Source organism: Nothoprocta perdicaria, unplaced genomic scaffold (assembly GCF_003342845.1).
Source record: "Nothoprocta perdicaria isolate Ctin4 unplaced genomic scaffold, notPer1 scaffold_42, whole genome shotgun sequence".
In the NCBI taxonomy this organism is placed as follows: Eukaryota; Metazoa; Chordata; class Aves; order Tinamiformes; family Tinamidae; genus Nothoprocta; species Nothoprocta perdicaria.
Genome location: NW_020455666.1, coordinates 1325614 through 1346311, shown reverse-complemented (window position 1 = coordinate 1346311; position 20698 = coordinate 1325614). Strand labels below are relative to the sequence as shown.

The 20698-nt window shown below is 37.1% G+C and overlaps 1 protein-coding gene across 1 annotated transcript in view; it reads left to right on the top strand.

Annotated features, from left to right (window-relative positions):
• Nucleotides 1-20575, top strand: part of CENPP (centromere protein P) — a 101545-nt gene extending 80970 nt beyond the window's left edge. Inside the window, exons 7-9 of the mRNA XM_026046017.1 lie at nt 18063-18142; nt 19833-19924; nt 20231-20575. Coding sequence (XP_025901802.1) covers nt 18063-18142; nt 19833-19924; nt 20231-20352 — 294 coding nt within the window. The 3' untranslated portion in view covers nt 20353-20575. The remainder of the gene's footprint in view (nt 1-18062; nt 18143-19832; nt 19925-20230) is intronic.
• The last annotated feature ends 123 nt before the right edge of the window (nt 20576-20698 follow it).

Genomic DNA, 20698 nt, shown 5'->3' with positions numbered 1-20698 from the left:
TGGTGGAAAGATATTGGGAAAAGCCATTGTCTCTTAAAATAGTTACTTGGTTTCTATTGTACTTTGCAGAGTCAAGACTAGAAATACTAACATTTTGCAATGTATCTGGAGCTGTTTAAAAAAGAAAAGGCAGATGGTTATACTCAACAAACAGCTTGTATCTTAACAAATGGAGCTTGCATCTGGAACTGAGTAGGTACTGATTGATGCACTTCCTGTGAAAAAAGATGTGATTTGTGAAGAGCAGAGAGAGTCCAGTAACAGGACAGCAGTTGTTCTGTTGGAAGTGGAAGAAAAGATTGCACATTAGTTTTTTGGTTTTTTTTCCTTGGTTACATTTGTCAGGTAACTTTATGTGTTTAAATTATACCATGTCCTTTAGAGACAAAAGCAATAGTAGCATTCACTTCACCGTATTTTTAGGCATTGCTTTTCATGCCTCTGATCATTGTCTGAGGATCATCTTCTGATRTTTTTAGGCATATAGGCATATAGCTGCGGAAGGTCTGGCTGACTAGACCACAGAATTGCCTAATGGGCCCATATGATGGATATGGCCAGTCTTTGCTGAGGGGAAGCTTTGTTTAAGGCATGTTTGCTGCCTTGTGCCATCCCTGATTCCTGAATTCTACTAAATCCTTAAATACCTAAATTCCTTAAAACTGGAAATGCTAAAAAAGTTTAGTTTATATTATCTCTTTTTTTTTTTTTTTTTTTTTTGAAAGGCCTATGGCTTCCAGTGGTTTTGCGGAACTTAAGGGAACACCATCCTACTTACCTGCTAGACCTTTAGGTAAGGACGTGAGCTAAGGATGCTGGAGATCAAGGGAGCTGGCAGGACTGTTGCAGCTGTGGCTTTGGTCGTGTGCTATTGTGCAGCATTGTAATGCCTGCTGAAACCACCAATGATTTAACTTGAAATACCTTCCTGCCACAGTTCAGGAAGTGATTTGTGAGGAATTTGGGTGCTGGTGTGTCTGTGGGCTAGAAATCTGATGGTGGTTTTGTCACCTGATCAAGTTGTCTTGCCTGCAAGTCAGTCCTGAAGTCCCACATTCTACGTGTGGGATTTGTTTCGTAGAAAAAAAAAAATAAAATTCAAATACCATTTATTTTTGTTTTGTTTATGAATTTAAAAGAAAAAAAGGAAGTATTGAAAAATTACAGTAGCAATTTCTTAGTCTTTGAGTAAAATAAATGAATGTAAATAAATCTTTAAATTATTGGTTATCATGATGACTCCGTGCACTTGATGGTTGGTTTTGGTCAGAAAAAAAGATGGAATCCTAAGCTATGGAATTGCTGGTTTGGATTTTTTTTTGGTAAAACTTTCAAGTCTATAGTTTAAAAAATAGCAATAGGGAAAAAACACATACTTATTAAAGTCAGCATAAAACATAAGATGGGGAACTTGGGATTGGCAGCATTCTGTGTTTCTAAAAACTATAGCAGTTACTCCATTCTCTTTTGTAATCAGTGGTCACTAATATCCTTAAGGAAAAAACATGGGAGAAGGAAAAAATGTTGTAGGGAAACCTTAAGAAAAATTGAAAAGAGATTTTTCTTGCATATTAAAACTATTAGTGTTACATTACACAAAAGGATTGATTACTTGCATAGCTGGGATTAAACTTGCGATGTGAGATGGATRCAAATAAGATGTATTTACCTAAAATAATTACTTTCCAACTATATCTGTATCCCAATTCCAATGTTTACATTYAGCATTACAGCAACATTCTTATTTGGAGATGTGTTTTCTTCACCTTGCATCTAAAGTGCATCTAAAGAAAAGAAGAGAGAGAGGTAGAAGTAATTTGCAAACCCTTCCTTTCTCTGGCAGATATATTTTTGTGATCTTTAGGCAGGGCAGATTCTACCTTCCCCTGTTTTTTTCCTAAATGCAGATCATGCACAGCTGATAAGGTTTTGTCCATTTCTATTTGCTGCTGCTTTTAGTGTTTTACATGTCTACCTTACTAATTGTATTCATCAAACTTAACTTGCATGCTTTCAGCTGAATATTTGTAGTAACTGCAGGAGGTGCATATAGGTAGAAATAGTATCTAAGAGAAGCAGCCAGATGTGATTTAACAGTTGGTGTTTCCCATTTCCTACCTCGATATGTGTGTATCAGAGAAGAAAATTAGTAGAATTTCGATTGCTTCATTGATTGTCTTAAGCCTGTTTCCTCTAGCAAGCTCCAATGCAAGTTATCTTCTTAGCTTGAATAAGTTTAAGTTTTAAACATGGGCTGTTGTAAGTAAACATATATTTTCATTGTACTTATGTCTTTCCTTTCAAACAGTATCACTTTTTCAGGTTCAGATGCTGATATCTCCTACTGTATTGAACAGTTATACTTTAGCTATTTTCTGGCATGTGGTTTTCCRAAATATTCAGCTTAGCTGCTGATCATGACTTTTGCATGCATAAATAGCATCATGATTTTCTCCCCTATATGCCAGAACTCATAGGTCTCATTGGTTAACATGCTACTCATCACTATAATTGTGAGGTTCGACTTTCTCAGAAGATAATTGTATTTTTCAGCATAACTACAAAATTGTCTTTGCCACACTTTATATAATAGTTATTATGTCTAATTTCTGCTGTACTGAAACCTCTGTTGTATAAACTGAAGAATAATTATACAAATTTTGTTACATTCCTGTAAGTCCTCAGTCTCAGACTTTAACTTTGATATGTGAATATTTAAGACAATGACACTAATGGTTTTTGGACACTATAAACTTTTTTGTTCTGGGGAAAGCCCATCATGTTACCAGRATCATTCACATAAATTTAAAATTCAGTATTCGTTGCTTAGAAATACTAAGAGACTTTTTTCATCTTTTTCTTTTTGTAAGACAGAGGACTTTCTTTTCTTTTGTGAAATGTGAATGAAGGATTCAGTATTGTTCAAAAGAGGATCGGTAGGTCATAACAAGCTCCACATTTGCCAAATTTCTAGCTGATTTCAGCCTCCAGGGTTTTTATTCACATCCTGCCATTGTTTCTTGTGTTAGTTCCATTTTCTTGATTAGGCTTAGTATATATACCAGACCAAAGGGACAGTGTTTCTCTTGAGCTGTTTAAATGAACAAGACACAAGTAAAATTAAAATATAGAAGATATGTATATTTTAGACATAGAAAATTGTATGACCGTAGCTGTGTGGAAGTTTTGACAGAGTTAGACTGAGTTTAGGAATCATTGAAAATAATAATACTTGATTATTATTGATATTTGAATATTTGATTAATAATACTACTGAGTTTAGGAATCATTGAAAATAACACTTGATTATTCTAATGGTTTTTTTTCATGTTTGCCTTTCCCAAGCAACGATTTGTTTTTCACTTGCTTGATTGTGCTTTCTACTGCAGGTGAAACGTCAGGAAAGTGTATAGAAGAATAGACCAGAATTATTCTTTTATAAGTCTTTGGGTTGTTTGCTGCTTTTATATACTGTTGCTATCTTGATCTTGCATAAAAAAATCTTGGTTTGAGATCTCTTTGGGTAGACAGATTGTTAAGCTTCTGTAGCTTGCTGTTTATATCACTTTTGTTGCCTGAAATACTTTCACATTTGTTAGTTTTAATATTAAGTAGAATTTAGTAATAAGATGCCTCTCCACTGAGAGACTGTCTCAGGAAAGAGATGTAAACTGATGACACAAATATTTTGAAGCCTTTTAGTTAAAGAGAAGGATTTGTTGGCAGCTGACACCATAAGACACTTTAAGGAAAATAACAAAGTATGTTTGTGGTTTACTTCTAAAATGTAGTTGTCTTTACCAGTTGATTCATGTTTTCCCCATTACAAATAGTGACATTTCCTCCAACTGATTTGTTTGGGTGAATTACAGAAAATTGCAAATATTACAAGGGCGGCAGTTCTGTACTGCGCTGCCAGTGGGAGTTTAAGGAGAAAAAGTAACATAAATACGTATGTGTGTGTGTGTATATATATATGTGTGTGTGTGTGTGTGTATACATATCTGTATGTATATATACACATGCTTGCATATCTGATTTTAAAATTTTATTTTTAATACCATGTTGGTATTTATGATTGTGGCAATTCCAGAGGGTTTTGTAAATTAATAGTGCACATAGTTCAAGATTGATTAAAAGCTGAGGCTTACTTTTCAGTCTGTGGAGTAATAATCTGTGTTAGCTCTATGACTTTTCTGGGTCATACAAAAAAAATTGTGGCCAAACTTGTGCAAAATGAGGATTTCTTTTCATGATGCCAGATGATCAGGAAAAGCTTGTAGCTGGTAGGAGCAGTGGTGGCACAAGGTGGGGACATTGTCCCTCTGCACTAGTAATAACTGATGAGAACTGTCGTGTCAACATATCCCCTGACACCACACACACCTGGCTCTATCCAGCTCTCATAACAGCACAGGGGTTTTGTTTCAAAACCAGCAGTTGTTTCCTTTGGAAACTGGCAGTCTAATCTGGCTAGGAATGAACCACTTAAGAACTGAAACATTTAATTCCAGTAGCAGGAGCAAAACATTTAAAGGAAGTTTTCTGTTAAGCCTTATCCAAAAGCTTGCTGTCTCTCCACGGTAGCTTGATTAGGTGGCTCTGTCACTTCTTTGTCCAGTCAGTTCTTGTCCTCGTAAAGGTATTTGGCCCTGTGCCCTTATTGGCTACGGAGCAGCTAGGGATGCTTGTTCAGCCTGGATGCTGAACAGACTTTTCGGTGTAGTAGTATTTGCCACTACCTAGTTTCAATTCTCAAGTGGCTTGAGAAGCGTTCAGGCTAATCTTTCATCCTGCTTGCTGGCTTTGCACATCTATCCAACTGGAATTGTCTTAGGAGGAACTGAGCTCTTCCGCAGCAGTATCGTTCATTCCGCGGTGACTGTTGTGCTGCTACCGTTTTTGTGGCTGGGCTATTAGTCAAAATGAGAGAACAAATCCATTTTTTTCCTCTATGTTTTGCTTTCTGGTCTAATCCATGGCACAGCCACTCTAGCAGCCGTGCTGGCAGGATTGAGAGGAAGTAGCTTGGTGATGCAGAGAACAAGAAGGGAAGCAGGGCAGGTAGGAATTGCATAGGAGGTCCTCAAAGACTTTATTTTTTGAAACCGTGGTTTTGAATCATTGTATCTTCATACAGAAATAACCAGATTATCTCTTTGACCAGAAGCCCATCGAAACAAGCCAATTAGTGCTTTTTAGCTTAAATAAGAAATAAGACATCTTCTCCCAGTAAAATTGGAGAGAATCTTGTTTGAATCATGCTATATGCTCTTACGTAGCTTTTAATGACTGAGCAGTTTTATCCGTCTATGTTTACATTCACTTCTTTCCTAAAACTATGTGTACTCTCTATTCAGTACCATGCCTCTAGGCCAGCATCCTCTCATACCAAGGAAGATTGGATGACCCTTTAGGACTTGTATTTGGGTAACATTTCAAGGTCCAAAGTGACACACGGACGTTATGTATTGAACATATATACTGAGACATGACTTGCTCAGGAGATTTTTAGAATTTTGGGGCCCATGTTCAACTTAGTCACAACCTCCTGTAACTGATTCCAATGCTGTGGTACAGTGACGTATAAATATCTAGGCTGTTTCAAATATTCTTGAATTTCATAACAATCTTTGATGTTTGTTTACTTGAAGTTCTGCTTCAACTGGAATACTTCTTTCTCTCCTATGAGAGTTAGACTTGACTAATATTTTCCTAAGCTTCTGTATTCCAAAGACTATTGAAAACTGTGGAAACATATTCCGCTCACAGTTGACCAGTTCAACATGAAGTTATTTTATTATGTGCAGTTTTAGTATGACACTTATCCATGTGTCATGAATATGGAGAAGGAAGTTTGTGCAAGTCACTTGTTTCAAAGAATTGATTGACTGTAGCATACCACAACTGCAACAAAAGTGCGTTATCTGTCCAATTTGCTGGTTTGGGGAAAAAAAGGATGATGTGAGATTTTATTCCATTACTGAGTAGTTTAAAGTAGGAGTAAGTATGTTTATATTAATGCCATTACTGTACAGTGAAAATAATGTGTGTAGAAGGATCCTAATTAGTGGATGCTCGGTATATAAAGAGCCTTTTATTTCAGCTCAAAGACTGGAGTGTTTAAGTATGGAGGAAAAAATCATTTTACTGTTTCTTATGAAAATATATCTATTGTATGAACCTTAAGGTTGTATCAGGTTGAGCACTGAGCACCATGACTGTGTGTAACCAGGGATGACAGTGACAGCTTGTACTGCCATGCCTGTGTCACCTTGAATGGGCGAGCTCAGGTAACGGTGTGACCCCACCAAGAAGTAGTATAAAATATATTTAAAGTATATATAATATAAAAGTAGTAGGGTATAAAGTAGTGTTGCAATTTCCTACTTGTCAAGAAGACGATACTAGAAAGAAGAGCAACAAGAATTTGAGATGGTATGGAGCACAGACAAATTTGGGGACATACTGTATATGCAAAATGTTTATAGTAACATTTGTTTGTAATATAAATGGCAGAGTCTGAGTATACTCAAAAATGTTTGCAGCAGCTTGATACAGTTGTGCATTTCTTCCTTATTAAGTGGTCATTTTCTGCTTAAAACATTTTGCTGCTTCTGTAGTGCTTCATCCTTAATCCATTTATAAGCACTTAGATTACAAAATAATTTGTCGGTTTGACTTTTAACTATCTGAAATTCTTTAATTGCCTTTTTCCTTCTATGAGTGAATTTGGAAAAGTATGAGAACTCAAATCTGTGCCATTAAACAGATAAGAAACTCTTATCCAAATTATTTAATAATTAAAGCAAACCTTATTGTAGAACTGCGTCTTCAGTGCAGCAGCTCTCTGAACAGTGTCAAAACTTAAAATCATAATTTTCTCAACCATCCCTTCAGAACACTTGGGAGTTACTGGGGGTGCAGGCTTTCTGTTTTTTTTTTTCTGGTTACATCGTGATGTTCTTATTGAAAACTTCTTCAGTCACTGTATCCTAGAAAGTACAGTTTACTTAAGATTGGTATTGAACATTTCGGTTAGTTAATTTTAAGCACTCTAAAATCCTGYAAAGGTTCCTGTATTTTTTTATTCATATTTCAGCAAGAGGAAGGGTGAACAGAGCTGCCTTTGTTTAACAGTTAGAGCAGCAWCTGTCAGCCAAGACATAAACTATTTTTCTGTACTTTGATCTCACAGGATGAAAAACAGTTGAGAAATATAAATATAATTCAGAGTAAGTGTTCACCTGTTTCAAAGAAATGATGCTTTTAACATTAATTCATAAATCTACTGTTATGTTGAAATATATTCTGTATAAAATCCACCCTAAGCTTGTTCTCGACTGTACGACTCTAGAAAAAACAATCGTATATAATAGCATTTGCAGAACTTGTTTGATGCTCATACAATAGCACCACCATTGGAGTGTTTCTGTGRTCACTGGCTTTTGGTTGTACTCCAGGCAAAATGAATTTGACCTTGCAGAAGGTTATTCAAGCTTTTTGCACAAAATATTTAATGATACTGGGGAGTTAAATTGCATTAAAATGCAAAGCATCAGTAATTACTTACTGAGTTTCAGATATGATAACTCATGTTTGAGAGTCCACGCAGGAATTTTAAAAATTAATTTTACATTTCATTTCCTACAAAGATTCTCACATGTAAGTTTCCTCCACTTTATTAGTTTACTATTACTATTTACTATTACTTGAATACACGATAAAACAAGAGTAGCACCTTCTGTGAACTATGTACTCTGTACGTACTGCAAGCATGGATGGACTTTAATCTTCAATAACCAAGACACATGAATGGATGTAAATAGCAGCTGTTTTCACAAGCAGTGTATCTACATAATAAATAAGTTATGTGCTAAGTTATTACCAGTAGTTTTAAGAAAAAGAGCAGAAGTAACCATAGCAGCGAAAGCCAAAGGTAGCAAAGGGTGTGTATGACTCACTGSAAAGGATTGTTCTTCATGCTTAATCATTGGGAATAAGGTAGTTAGAGAATATTTTTAAAATAATTATAGATGCATGAATTTTATACTATATTTTGGATGTCTTTGATATCTAGTTCTTCATTTGCTACCTCTCCTCTATCTCCAGCCTCTATTTGTATTGCTACTGTGTGTGGTGTGAGGTAGAAGCAGCTGATCTTGCCAGAGATTTTGCTATTTTGTTTCAGAAAGTTGCAGAATTATATATATAGCTTATGTTTATAGCACGTACCTTCTCAGTAATTCAATGTCATGAACATGTTTGTCCCATAGAAGTGARCATAAAAGCTGCTGCGAAATAGAGTTAGGAATTTCAAAGTAATTCTGGATTCATAAGGCAACAGAATATCTTAAAAATCAGCATTGTGATTCTGGAGTTAGTAGGAACTGTAGAACTATTCGAAATATTTTTTAAAGCCCCATTATTTTGTCCATATGATAGAACATACTATTTTTGCTCTGGAAAGGAAAGCTGCAAATAAATGCCAACACAATAGTTAATTCCAAGATACAGAGGGGAGAAAAAAGTAGAGAAAGCCAAAGAATGAATGATGAATTTGCTGGAGACCTTAAATGTTATTTCTCACTGTGTTATGGAAGAGTCATCCAGAGGTCTTTCTACAAGAAAAAAAAATGAATATTGAAGTTATTTAGAATTTTTTGTTGTAAAGTTTTATTGCTTGCCATTTTTATCATTTTTTTCCTACCTAGGAATCAAGTAATAGATCTATATCCTTCAGTTTCTAGTATCAAAGTCTGCTTGGTTTTAGAAATGTAGCCTGTCTTTAACTGGTTCATCCTGGCCTTTTTATACAAGCATTATACAATATGCAAGTTATTTCAAAAAAAAAAAAATCAATTCTGTGCATGCAAAATTGTCATTTCRTTTGGTGGTTTAATTTCCTTTTTCTTTAACTTCTTATTCAGCTGTCCGTGTATTCCAAACTTTCTGAACTTACTTTTTTGCTTGGTTGTACCAGTCTGGTTATATCAGCCTGTTTTTCCCTCTTTTCCCGTCTCTTTTTTAAAAATCTTATCTGCTCTTCATTTCTCRTTATTACTGTTGCTTCTCTCCCTCTTTTTCTTCAACTCCTTATGTAGACTTATGTCAAAGACTGGATTTTCCCAGTACTGGTGCTCTTCGTATGACTTTGTACTTTTTCTGGTTAATATACTTTGAATAATCATAGATTCTTTAATTGCTTATTTAATTAGAATACCAGAAATATCTAATTTTTTGTTGTCCTTTTGAAGTAGCATTATAGACTATAAGCTTTTTGTATAAGGCTCTTTGTGTGAACGGTCATGTTTTGCATACTGTGAATGTGAATGCCCAGTTAGTCTATGACATTTGTCGATGGAATCGATGAACATTCATTTTTAATTTAATAGTTGCACAAGGAACCGACTATTTGTATGAGCCCTCAGGTCAAAGCCTGAAAACCCTACACTTTCCCTTGGCTGCTAATATTATATATAGTAAACAGAGAAGTAATCTTGACCTCAGTTGTGCCTTCCTAAGCTGACTTTATTGAAAACAAATGGGTATCGAATTGCTCACCATGCCAATTGGAAATTAAAGCAGTCCACTGCTATAGGCTGTTCATTAAGACTTGACTTTAGTCTTTCTGTGAAGCACATAGACTTCATCAGGGACTAAAGCAACTCTGAAATGTGGTTCATGGTCTGTCAGACCACGGTGTTGAGCACCTTGGGCCATGGGGTGGCATTTTGCCCCTGCTCTGTGTAGGAAACAGGAACTGCAGGAGATGGGGAGTGGATTTGCAGTGAGCACAGGGAGGGAGTATAGAGCATGGAGGCCTCTCCTAATCCCTCTAATGCATTTGTGCAAAATCGCATTCTGGCAGAGACTCTTGCTCCATAACCCTCACTTTCCTCTGCAACTGTGGGCTGTGAGTCAGGGCAGATGTGCTGGGTAATCCCGTTAGCTGAGACAAGTTGTATATGCACAGGAGGTTTATATGCATGTCTGTGTCAGGGTTACTTCATTTCCTTACAGACTTAAAAACAGGAAAGAATTAAACTGGTAATTTAAAGAGCTGAGCGAGGTGGAGGGCTAAGAGAGAAAAAGAAGGGCAGCTGCAATATTAGCTAAATTTTCTTTCAGTTACTGGTACTGGATTTTTCCAGGAGCTAAGCATATGGTTGCCTACAGTCAGATGGAGGTTTCTGTGATGCCAACCATTCAAATTCAAGCAAATAATGCCAAGGGGTTGCACGGGAAGTGAATGACTAACACTTGCAGCTAGGATTGGTATTACTGGTATTTGATACTGTAGAAATACCTAGCAATAACACAAATATTTACACAAGCCTATCGAGGCACAGTCTTGGTGACGGCAGTYTTGGCAGTTTTAAAAACCCAAAAAGCTGGAGCCGAAGTATACACTTTTGCATGGCAACTACACATGTTTTTTCCTAACGGATTCACTTAGRAATTATCAGCACTGCCCTAAATTCCTTTGTACTTGACACCACACTTGTCTTAAAAGATTAAGTCTAAGGTAGTTGCAGCATGAATACTGTTAGAATTCTTCCCTRTATAGATAGTTCCTTATTTCTTCTTCTGTTCTGTTGCTCAGGGTTGGGGTTCCTTCTCCCTTTCTCACTAAAGTGTTCAGTAGATGATGTTTTCAAAGCAGTTTGACAGTTTTTAATAGCCTGCTACTTAGCAGTGGATTGACTGCCCCTATGCCCTCATATACGCAGTGATTATAAATGTGTTAAATGTTTTTGGATATAATAAATCTCTGTTTGTGGATACTTGGATCTTCTTAAAGGTATTTTCTATTACACTCTTGTGTGTGTGTGTGTGTGTGTGTGTGTGTGTTTAGGATGTGTTTGATAAAATGAATCAAACACAGATACCAAAAACTAAAAAGAAACATTTTTATTCTTGTGTGCAAGTCATGCAAGAATGTGCAAACTCAAATTGCATCTTTGTTGCGGGTATCCAGTGAAGATCACAATACAGCCCCTACTGTCTTAAAACATGCAGGTGAAATTACAAGTCTGTTTGATGGTTACTCATGGGCCTATATCCTCTCTGCTGTTTGCACCAAGTTACAAAAGATCAATCTTTTAAACAGTTTATATCCTTGGATTAGAAAKGAAAAGTGATTCTATTTTAGATGTTCTAAGTATGCAGATATAAGCATCTTCACTAGCTCAGAGGAATGCTTGTTATGGAGCTATATTGATTCCCAGGAGCTAAAGAAGCTGAAGGTCTTGTCCTTAACTCTGCAATTTTACCTTCTACCGGATCTATAGTCTAGATGAAATAACTGCAATTGYAAATTTTCTTTGGTCATACTTTTGAAAGCATAAAGGTCTAATATTAAGCTTATTGAGATGAACTAAATGCAATGAAATAAACACAGGTTGTATCCTGTGATTTAAAACAAAATCAGGATACTTGGAAGAAAAAATAACACTGCTTCAGTGCCAAGTCATTAACTAAATTCAGATGCTTTTATTTATATTCGGTTAAAAATTATGACTATCTGGACAAGCTTGATTATGTAAACTGTACAAAAGCAARTTGGGTCACGCTTAAAATCAGCCCTTCCTTGGTACTCCAAATGCAAGTTGCTTTGTATAATCATTGAGCATTTTCRAAGCCATCAACAAGAGAGAATCTTACAGAACTTTATAGAAAGATATTTAAAGCTCTATAAAGCAATTTGCTTCTGGTATAAAAGAAGAAAACACAAACTTAGTTTAATTTCCCTCCTAAAAATGCTTTAACTTCAGTCTGCCTATTTAAAATTGTTGTTTCTTCCCAAATGGTGGTTGTTCCTGCTGTTCTGTAATCCGACATTGTTTTTTTCCTCTGTCATAAACTTTCTTGTCTCCACATCACCCTTGACTGGTTAGTATTACTTCTAAACATGTCTGCTTATTTCTACATGGTGCCTTATATTAAGTATATTGCCCTTAAGCACAGAGGAGGGAATTAGGGGACTCACAGAATTGCAGAATGGTTGAAGTTGGAAGGGACCTCCAGAGATCACCTAGTCCAACCCCCCTGCTCAAGCAGGGACACCCAGAGCACATTGCACAGGGTCACATCCAGAACATCCAAACATCCCAGGCATCCAAAAAAAAAAAGTCTAGAAAATAAAGATAATTTTAATTTATAAATATAAAGAAAAAAAAGCCAAAACTAGTGGAACTTAGATTTTGGAACCCAKGGGTGGCTGAACATGTCTGCTGAGGCCGTGCCAGGTCTCTGGAGGTACAGCGGGAGGGGGAACGTGCAAACGGCTGTTTTAGAGATGTGTGTTCTCATTTCTACTGCACTCCTTTACTATAGAAACAAAAATAAACTGCCAGGACTTGGTTCTGTTGCTTTGGTTTGTAAATGTTTGCACATCATCAGGAGTATAATTTTTCATAAACTGGTAAAATTTCCAGTCTAGACAAACTTTAAAAAGAAATAATGGAGAAAAGATTGACCTTTTTTCCACCAGGAGAAAAAAAAAAGAAAAACACCTCTGTACATCTGTCTTCACTAAGTCATTATGTGCTGCTTTRTTTTTTTAGAGATTTCATTTTCATTTCGTTCTACTTCTCCTTATATTTTAACAATAGATTTTTAGTATATATTTATTTTTTTCTAGTCTGCTGTAATTAAGGTGCAGATAAACATATGGTTGCCATACGACGAAGAGACACTGAAAGGAAATGCAGTGTAAGATGCTCAGTCGTATGTGCCATAGGGGCTAGATAATGCTATTATAGCAATGATGTAAACATGCAATTTGGATCAAATCAAGAGAGTACAAAGAGTGTGCTAAACTAGAGGAAGAAATTTGTATATGCTTAACTTGTGATGTGTGATTTTTAACAGAAAAGTCTTTTTACCATCTTGATTTCTTAGAAGGRGCGTAGATGAAGAATGAACAGACTTTTAAATTATATCATGCTATCCTGTTTCACTACACAGAAAAAGTCTTTATTCAGGCAAGTCAGAGAAGAGTTCAGTTGACTTGCATTAGTCAGAATTCTGGCTAAATGCATACAGAAAAGTGAGTAAAATTTTGAGCAGTAAAATATTTGGAAGGGAAGATGCTTCTCACTTTAGAACAAACTGACAAAGTGAATCATCCTATGTAAGAAATGGAGTGTAGCTCTCTGTTTCTAAGCTTCAAATGGGTGAAGAAAGATTCCTTCAAAGTGCAGTTTGCTGTTATCTTTTTTATTTACACACATTCAGATGCAAGAAATAAGAATGTTATGCAAAGGTGAAAGGGGACGGTAAATAACAATTTAAATAGAGTAGGTACACCCAAAAGGAACCTGTAATCAAGTGTGTGTGGAGGGGGGAACAAAGAAAAGACTTCATTGCTGCTGTACTAATAAGGGTTTGGGGCTGGCAGGGACTGACAGTGCCTCCCAGTCAGCACCAGGTGCTCACAAACTGTATTGGCTTAACCTTCAGGGGGAGTTGTAAGCCTCAGTGCTAGCAAAGTGGTCTGTAACTCTCCAGCCTGCTGGAAAATACAGATCTGGTGCTATGGGCATGCAGAGCGGCTCCTGTTCAAAGCAACCCGCTGTACGTTGTGGGAGGAGACCAGGCGTATCCTGAATTTGTAGCAAAATTTGTTCAACTTTTCTTTGAAAAGATTTCTTCTTCCACGAGTGGCCTGCAGATTGCTTTAAACGCAGGGCATTAATTGGCATGCAAGATACAATGAGACTTTCACCTACAAGGAGCTGTTTTCCTGGTGCCTGTGTCTTTGTAGAGCYGTTCGGTGCCCCTGAGCACAGCTTGCGTTTGCTTGGACTTTACATAAGGCAGAGCAGCAGCAGGACTGCTTTACTTAAGCAAAATGTTTACTTAGATGGGAACAGTGTTTATTCCGAGACATAATTATGAGTGGTGAAGTTTCATAAATACATTTTATTTTGTATATGCAGTGTTTTTGCATCCTGTAATTGAGCTGAAGGGAAAAAAAAAAAAAAAAACGCTTTGATTTAGGTTCCTTTCATTGCACCAAATGAGAAACTTTGTACTGGCTATTGAGATCACTTGTGCTTGAAGCTTGTAGAAATGTGCCATTCTTCAAGTCTTTGAGAATGTTATAGTTCTTGCCCTTGCAAAGCATGTTAGCCATTTTTTTTTTTATCTTAGACACTTCATCTTAGGCCCATCTTTAAAAAAAAATATATGTATATATAAATATACGTGCACACACACACACACCATGCAGGCTGTTTTTTTTTATGAAGTGATGCCACMTCTCTTCTAGCAAGAGTTCTGATGAAGTCCTATCCAAATGCCTACATCTGTAATGCCTTTGGCACGAGGCTTTTTTGAGTAACATTTAACTTCAGCTGCAGCACATTTCGAATGCACTTTTTATGCTAAGGGCCCCTTGCTGCAGAGATCACTAGCTAGTGCTAACAACCTCTGCACTGCCCAACTTTAATTCTTCTCACCTTGTTCAGCCTGGTTATTTTGGTCACTTGCATTTGTGGAAACTTCAAGTTTCATGAGGCGCTTTTTGTACTTCAGTCTTTGGCTTTCTTCTTTTTTTTCCTCTCTTTTAATTCCATTATTCATATTTTATTAAAGAACACTTTTGTCAACATTTTTTCATGCACTAGTAAGTAGATACAAGAATTCAGAGCTATGATTTATTATATATGCCACCTACTTGTAATCGGCGTTTATGCTCATCCAAAATAAAAACATGCTGCCAACTTTCTAGGTCTATGATGATGTTGAAGTCAGTTTAACTATTTCATAATGTATATGGAYGCTGAGTATTTTTTAATGGGATGATTTGGGCTTATTTGGCCCAATTTAAAGCAGCAGAGAGTGTTTTGTCCATCGTTAATGCAGTACTTATAATGACTCATTCTGGTTAACAGCGTGGCAGGTTGTTTGGCTCTGTCAAAAACWGCACATCTTTCTGTGTCTCCTGGTTGTGTAATTTTTGTGTGGTGGCCGCTATGCAGATTCCAAAGAGTAGAGAGGATAAAGTTGCTGACCGCGCTCGTCATATTTAAATAATCATGAGTCTTTCTGCACATCCTTTTTAAGAGTTATTGAGACCAAATCTAATGTAATATATGTATGTTTAAGAAAAAAAAAGTTTCTGTATAAATTTTCTCCTCCTGAATCTTGTATTTTGCTCGTGTCATAATTCTGTCAGCCTGGAAGCTTTTCACTGTATGCTCTCATACAGCTTTTCCTAATGAAACCTTTTGGGCTTTGAGTATAACATATGATGGCTCTGCTAGTGTTCAGATATGCCAACATTGCCTTTAAACAGCGAGAATTTCTGCAAAACAGCATCAGCTTAAGCATGTGGCGGACTTGTAACATCTGTGGGCAATCAGGTCCTTGTCTTGTCCTTGCGTGTTCTCAGCGTACAGAACTTCTGTCTACGTCTACGGGTGGGTAGGATGGGATTATTCATTTCTCTGAGGATCTACACTCACTAGCAAATTTGTTTTCATATTTCAGAAAGAATAAGATRCTGGTTTATTATTTTATAATTATAAAATTATTGCATAATTCCCCTTAGTGCCCCCAGCATATCCCTGTTGGAGGTGCTAAATGTGCATTCCTCGTGGAAAGTTTCCTTTAGGCTTGCTAACCTGTATGTTTAGGGCCTATGTGAAAATATTGAGCTATATGTTAGGCTATACAAGTGATATACAAGTAAAGTTGATAGCTTTTGCCTTGCATTCTTAGTCATAGCTCTTGCACTGAATAATTGTAAATGTTTTCATGAGAAGAGTTCTAGCGAGCAGAAAATTGCATGATGTTCTTCAACAGCCTTGTGAAATGACCCGAGACTGTTTTTAGACCTCCTAAGCCTGTATGTGGCTCCTCTGGTCCCATAGTGCTCTCATCATCTCACAAGTAGCCGTACTGAACGTTTCTTCATGTTCTAAGTGCTGGAAGAGATGCTCGTGAGACAGCTCATGACCTGTTGCTCAGCTGGGAGAAATTACTCTTTTTTTCTGTTGTTGATTCTCTTGTCTGTGGGAAAATAAGCTACAACTTAGTGCTATAACATTACAACGTTGTCGTAAACAGTTCTGTCTTTGTTGTTCTGCTGGAGTGCTGTGTGCGTGCAGCTCCCGTGGCGGCCGTGCAGAGCAAGGCAAGCGCCGCAGAGGGAAGCGGACWCAGGAATGTGTGTCTTGGGTTTTTTCCGCTTTGTGTGTTTGCTGAGATAGGATTTTTCCTGTAAGAAGCTGGATTTTATCCCAAATCTTCTGAATTTCTCACAGGCTCCAATTCCCACAGTCCAGATTGAGGGGAGCAGAAAAGTGTTTATCACAGCACAGAGTAACGGCTTCCTGTATGCAAAGCTTCTCAAAGCTCTCTGATCCCCATGAAGGGAAGCTGTTTGGCAAGAGAAGATTAAACCTTTTGGGATTTCCTTAAAAAAATACTTGGATGTCTTATGCCACATAAAGTACCATCCACTAGGTTGTGGTGAAGACATTAAGATGGCCAAATCTGAATGCACTTATAATTATGCTATGGGTGCATTTTAAGACACATTCTGAAAATGGGAACTCTTACCTAKTTCCTCTGAGTCTTCCTAAGTATTTTTCTTCTCTTGTGATTCACAAAGGCCTCTATTTTGTAATATTTTCAGTATGGGGGAACAAAATACAATATGACTCAGCGTTTAGTAATGCCTTTTTTGAAATTTCTTGTAAACAAGGAACTTGAGAAGCACGTTCTGCAGATAAAWGCTCATCCTAAAACTTCTAGGATTTCCACCTAGAGCTGAAATGATTCCTAGATTTTTGAGACCTGTGCTAAGATACCAGGCAAATGAGGRAGCACACTTGGGTTATTGAGGATGAAAGGTAAGAATACGTATTTGATGTTGTCGCTAATTCCACAGGAAGATATGCTGAAAAACCACTGGGCCGTTGTCCTTAGTTCAGTTGCATATTCCTGCTTTGACTACCTTGCACRACGGGGTTCCCAGCAAGTTCCATATGTTTTGTGTCAGTTGGCTTTCTGCATGAAACCACTTCGGTTTGTCATAAATTCCTAAAGCAGAACAAGGACACATCTGGTAGCAATTTCAGTGCGCCTGAGGAGGACTAAGCCTGTACAGCCTAACTCATCATTTTCTCCAGAGCTTTTCAAAGATGAGCTCTCCCAGTCCTCTTTCTGAAGATGTAGATCTTGCTCTGAATAATTATTTAGCCTGACAGTCTTTTCACACTTTRTAAACTACAGTTTTTGGATCATGGTTTAATAACAAGTAGATAAGACTASGTACAACCTAGTAACAGTGCAAAGCCTTTCTTTCAAGCTAATAKGCTGTGTCTGGATTGTATTTTCTTTGGCAAGAAAGTCTCCCTSTGGGGTGTAGTAATTAAGTGTTTGCTCTGCGCGTTTTGATGCACATGGAGCTCCATTTGGTCTCCAAGTAACCTTTCATCTTACAGGCTGCAGAACTTCCACAGGCTGGTCCACACAGGGTACTCCTCTGCTTTTCCTTTTCATGCTTTTTATAAAGGTTACAGTGATGCCGTAACAAAACTAGCATAATGGAATGACTGTTCATTGTGAAAAGAGCTATTGGGGCTGTTCACAATTACTGCAACATGCTGTAATTTTCCATAGACAAAAATTTAGTTATAGTCAATGGTTTGAGAAGTTTCATAGTTTTCCAAGGCCCATCTATACTTTTCAGCTAGTGGCTATTCAGATAACTTGTTGCCTTTATGCTTTCCAAGTATTGTACAGGTCTTGGTGATCATATTTCTCAATAGACATGTCAATATGAGCACTAGTATGGGTGCATAAATCACAGTTATTTTTATTATGAAAGTGGTACCTACTTCCCAAAGACCGAGTGGCTGCGGCACAACACTGTTTGGCATAATTTAGTAGGCTCSGTCTATTTCGTCTTATACAGCCCTCCCTAGAGTTACTTAGTGGGTTTTGCTAGTTGGCAGCATTAAAACGCACTCCCCATGCACAGAAGTACCTTTGCCTCTGCCCAGTTTTGTGACCTAATTTTATCTTTTTCACTCTATTCACAGGCCAAATATCCGGACATTGTACAACTCCCTGAAGGACTGTCAGGAGATTATATAGTTCTAAGGAACCCTAAACCTTCTGGGTAAGTCTGTAAGTACCTGGTATTTTAATAGAATAATAGAATCCTTAAGGGTGAAAGAGGCTTTTAGAGATCATCTAGTCTAACCCCCCYGCACACACAGGGTCACCTAGGCTTAGGTGACCTAGGGTCACTTAAATTTTATTTTCAAGAAAAAAAAAAAGAGGCAAAGCCAAAATTCCTACTTACAGYACTGAGGAATCATGAAATGGTTTGTACAGTTAAAGGAAAATGAAACATATAATGATAGTCTCCAACTAAACCAATCATCTACAGAATAAGTCATTGCTTTATAACATCTCTAAGCACAGAGATTAGATGCTGTGTGTTAGTGTCATGCCTAATAAGCACATACAAGAACCCTGGAAGGATTCTTTCCCTGTGGCCTTGTTAAAGTCAACCCAACTGTTACTGTGTAAGCCTACTTTTTTAAAAAAAAAAAAAAAAGAGAGAGAGAAAATTAGATGGAGAAAAAAAAAAAAAGAGGGTCTATTGGGCTTTAGTTTCAGTTGTATTTTAAGAGCAATTACCACTTCACTGCTGTCTTGCACAGCCAGAGCTCTGTGCAAAACAGATGTTGAAGCCAACAACACACTTACTGTGACACTGAGCCACCCCAARCACCCTGGGTGAGGACCTGGGATCCAGCAGCAGCTTCCACCCTTTGATCCAATTGAGGCTCTTTGCCCCTCTTGAGGGCTGAAGCAGCCTGTTCTGTAGAGCTGCTGCACGCTCTTGCAGTCCAAAGTACAATGATCCTGCATTGCTAAAGCAAAGCATACGGTTCTGACTTTATGGGAAAGAAAATCACAGTGGCCATGTTACTAATAGCATGGTGATTTCCTTATAAAACAATAGAAAAATAAAAATATAAGTAGCGATGGAGGAGGTGATCATTTCCCTGGCATTCATTATTCTTCTGCCACAGTTGGTAGATGTTGTTGGTGCCTGTTACCTGTATTCAGCAGTTTTGGTTAATAGAACTTTAAGAAGTAAAGCTCTGTAATTGTTATTGTCAGGAATTGTATATGAGCACAGAAAAAAATCTTGCAATGAAGTGCTRAGACCTTTCCCTATTATGTCTCTCAAATATGCATTAATTTCTATGGCAATAACTGGATATGAGACACAGCTCTTAATGCTAATGAAGATAAAGTTTATGGAATAGGTAAATCAATGAATAATATTGTTCCTGTTTAGGAAATTTTTCCATTTAAAACTAAATGTTGTAATACTGAGTGGTTGAAGTAATTGCTGCTAGGAAATATTAGAAAATGAGCTGATCCTTTTACTAGAAGCAGTTTTATTTTGCACATCRTCTTTATAGTAACAAGTGCCAAGTTCTGTGCCACCTTCCATCTCCCCTAGGATTGGGGACTACAACAAGTTAAAATCTATTCAGGGGCTTGGGCGAAAGCAGAGCTGAATGCRGATCTCCATTCACAACTCCCAGCGCGCGAGGCTGCGCACAAACTCCCTAACATTTGTACCAGTGGAGGGGCGAAGGGCCAGCAGAGGGGATGTAAGGGAAGTTTTTACTTCCATCTAAATTCATTATTGTACCTTGAGGAAAAGGAACTTTGTCCTTGTTACGACTTAYTACTGTGCCTACGGGCTTTTGCTTAGGAAAATCTCCCTTCCAAGGAACAGCTAAAGTAACCTGTTAACTAACATTTCTCTGCATATAATGCAGGTTGGAATTAATGATTGTTTGGAAGATAGATATAGATGAAGATGGGAGAACGACGCCTGTTCTGGACCTTCTACCCAAAGTACCAGAGCAAGGTAATGTCACTTCAGAGCCCAATTCTCAGCTTGCAAGCAATCAACTGTCCCTTCTCCTTTTTTGCCCAGCATCTCTTTGATGAAAGTAAATGAAAGTATTTTGTGTACAGAACATCAGGTAAACAAAACCAAACTTAGTGTATTTAATGTATATTTAACTTATATGGGATTACAAGAATAAAAACATGTATTTTTGTTTTAGGCACCAGGTGACCTGTTTTATCTAAAAATGGGAGGCAGACAGATGCTGTCACTAATGGTGTAACTCTTTGAAAATAATGTTCATTTTTACATTTTTTCTTGTAGTCCTGGAGCAGACAAGAGCAACTATTGAAAATGCACCTACCTGCTTCCGAAGCATGCTCCTTTTGTTTGGGATTGAGGCAGCTATTGAAAATCTTATCAAGGTGGTTGGCTTGAAAGAGTGAACAGCAGCAGTACTTAACAACAGGTAGCAATTTCAAAAGTAGTTTTAATTAAGATATTGTGTTACACAGTCTATAATTTTATTGAATATAAACATTAAGTTATTCTCCATTTAGAAACCATACTCATAAAACATGCTATCTGTACAATTATGGCACGTTATATATAAATTGTCATGACATGAAAATAAATACAGCCATTTAAATACAAAAATGCCAAATAAAATAGTTACATGTACAGAGTGATTTCATTATAAATTTATCTTCTTGAATCAATAATGTACCAGAGTGGTTTGTCTTCTTAACATTTTCTAGCTACCTGGAAAGTGTTAAAAGATCATGCACTGTC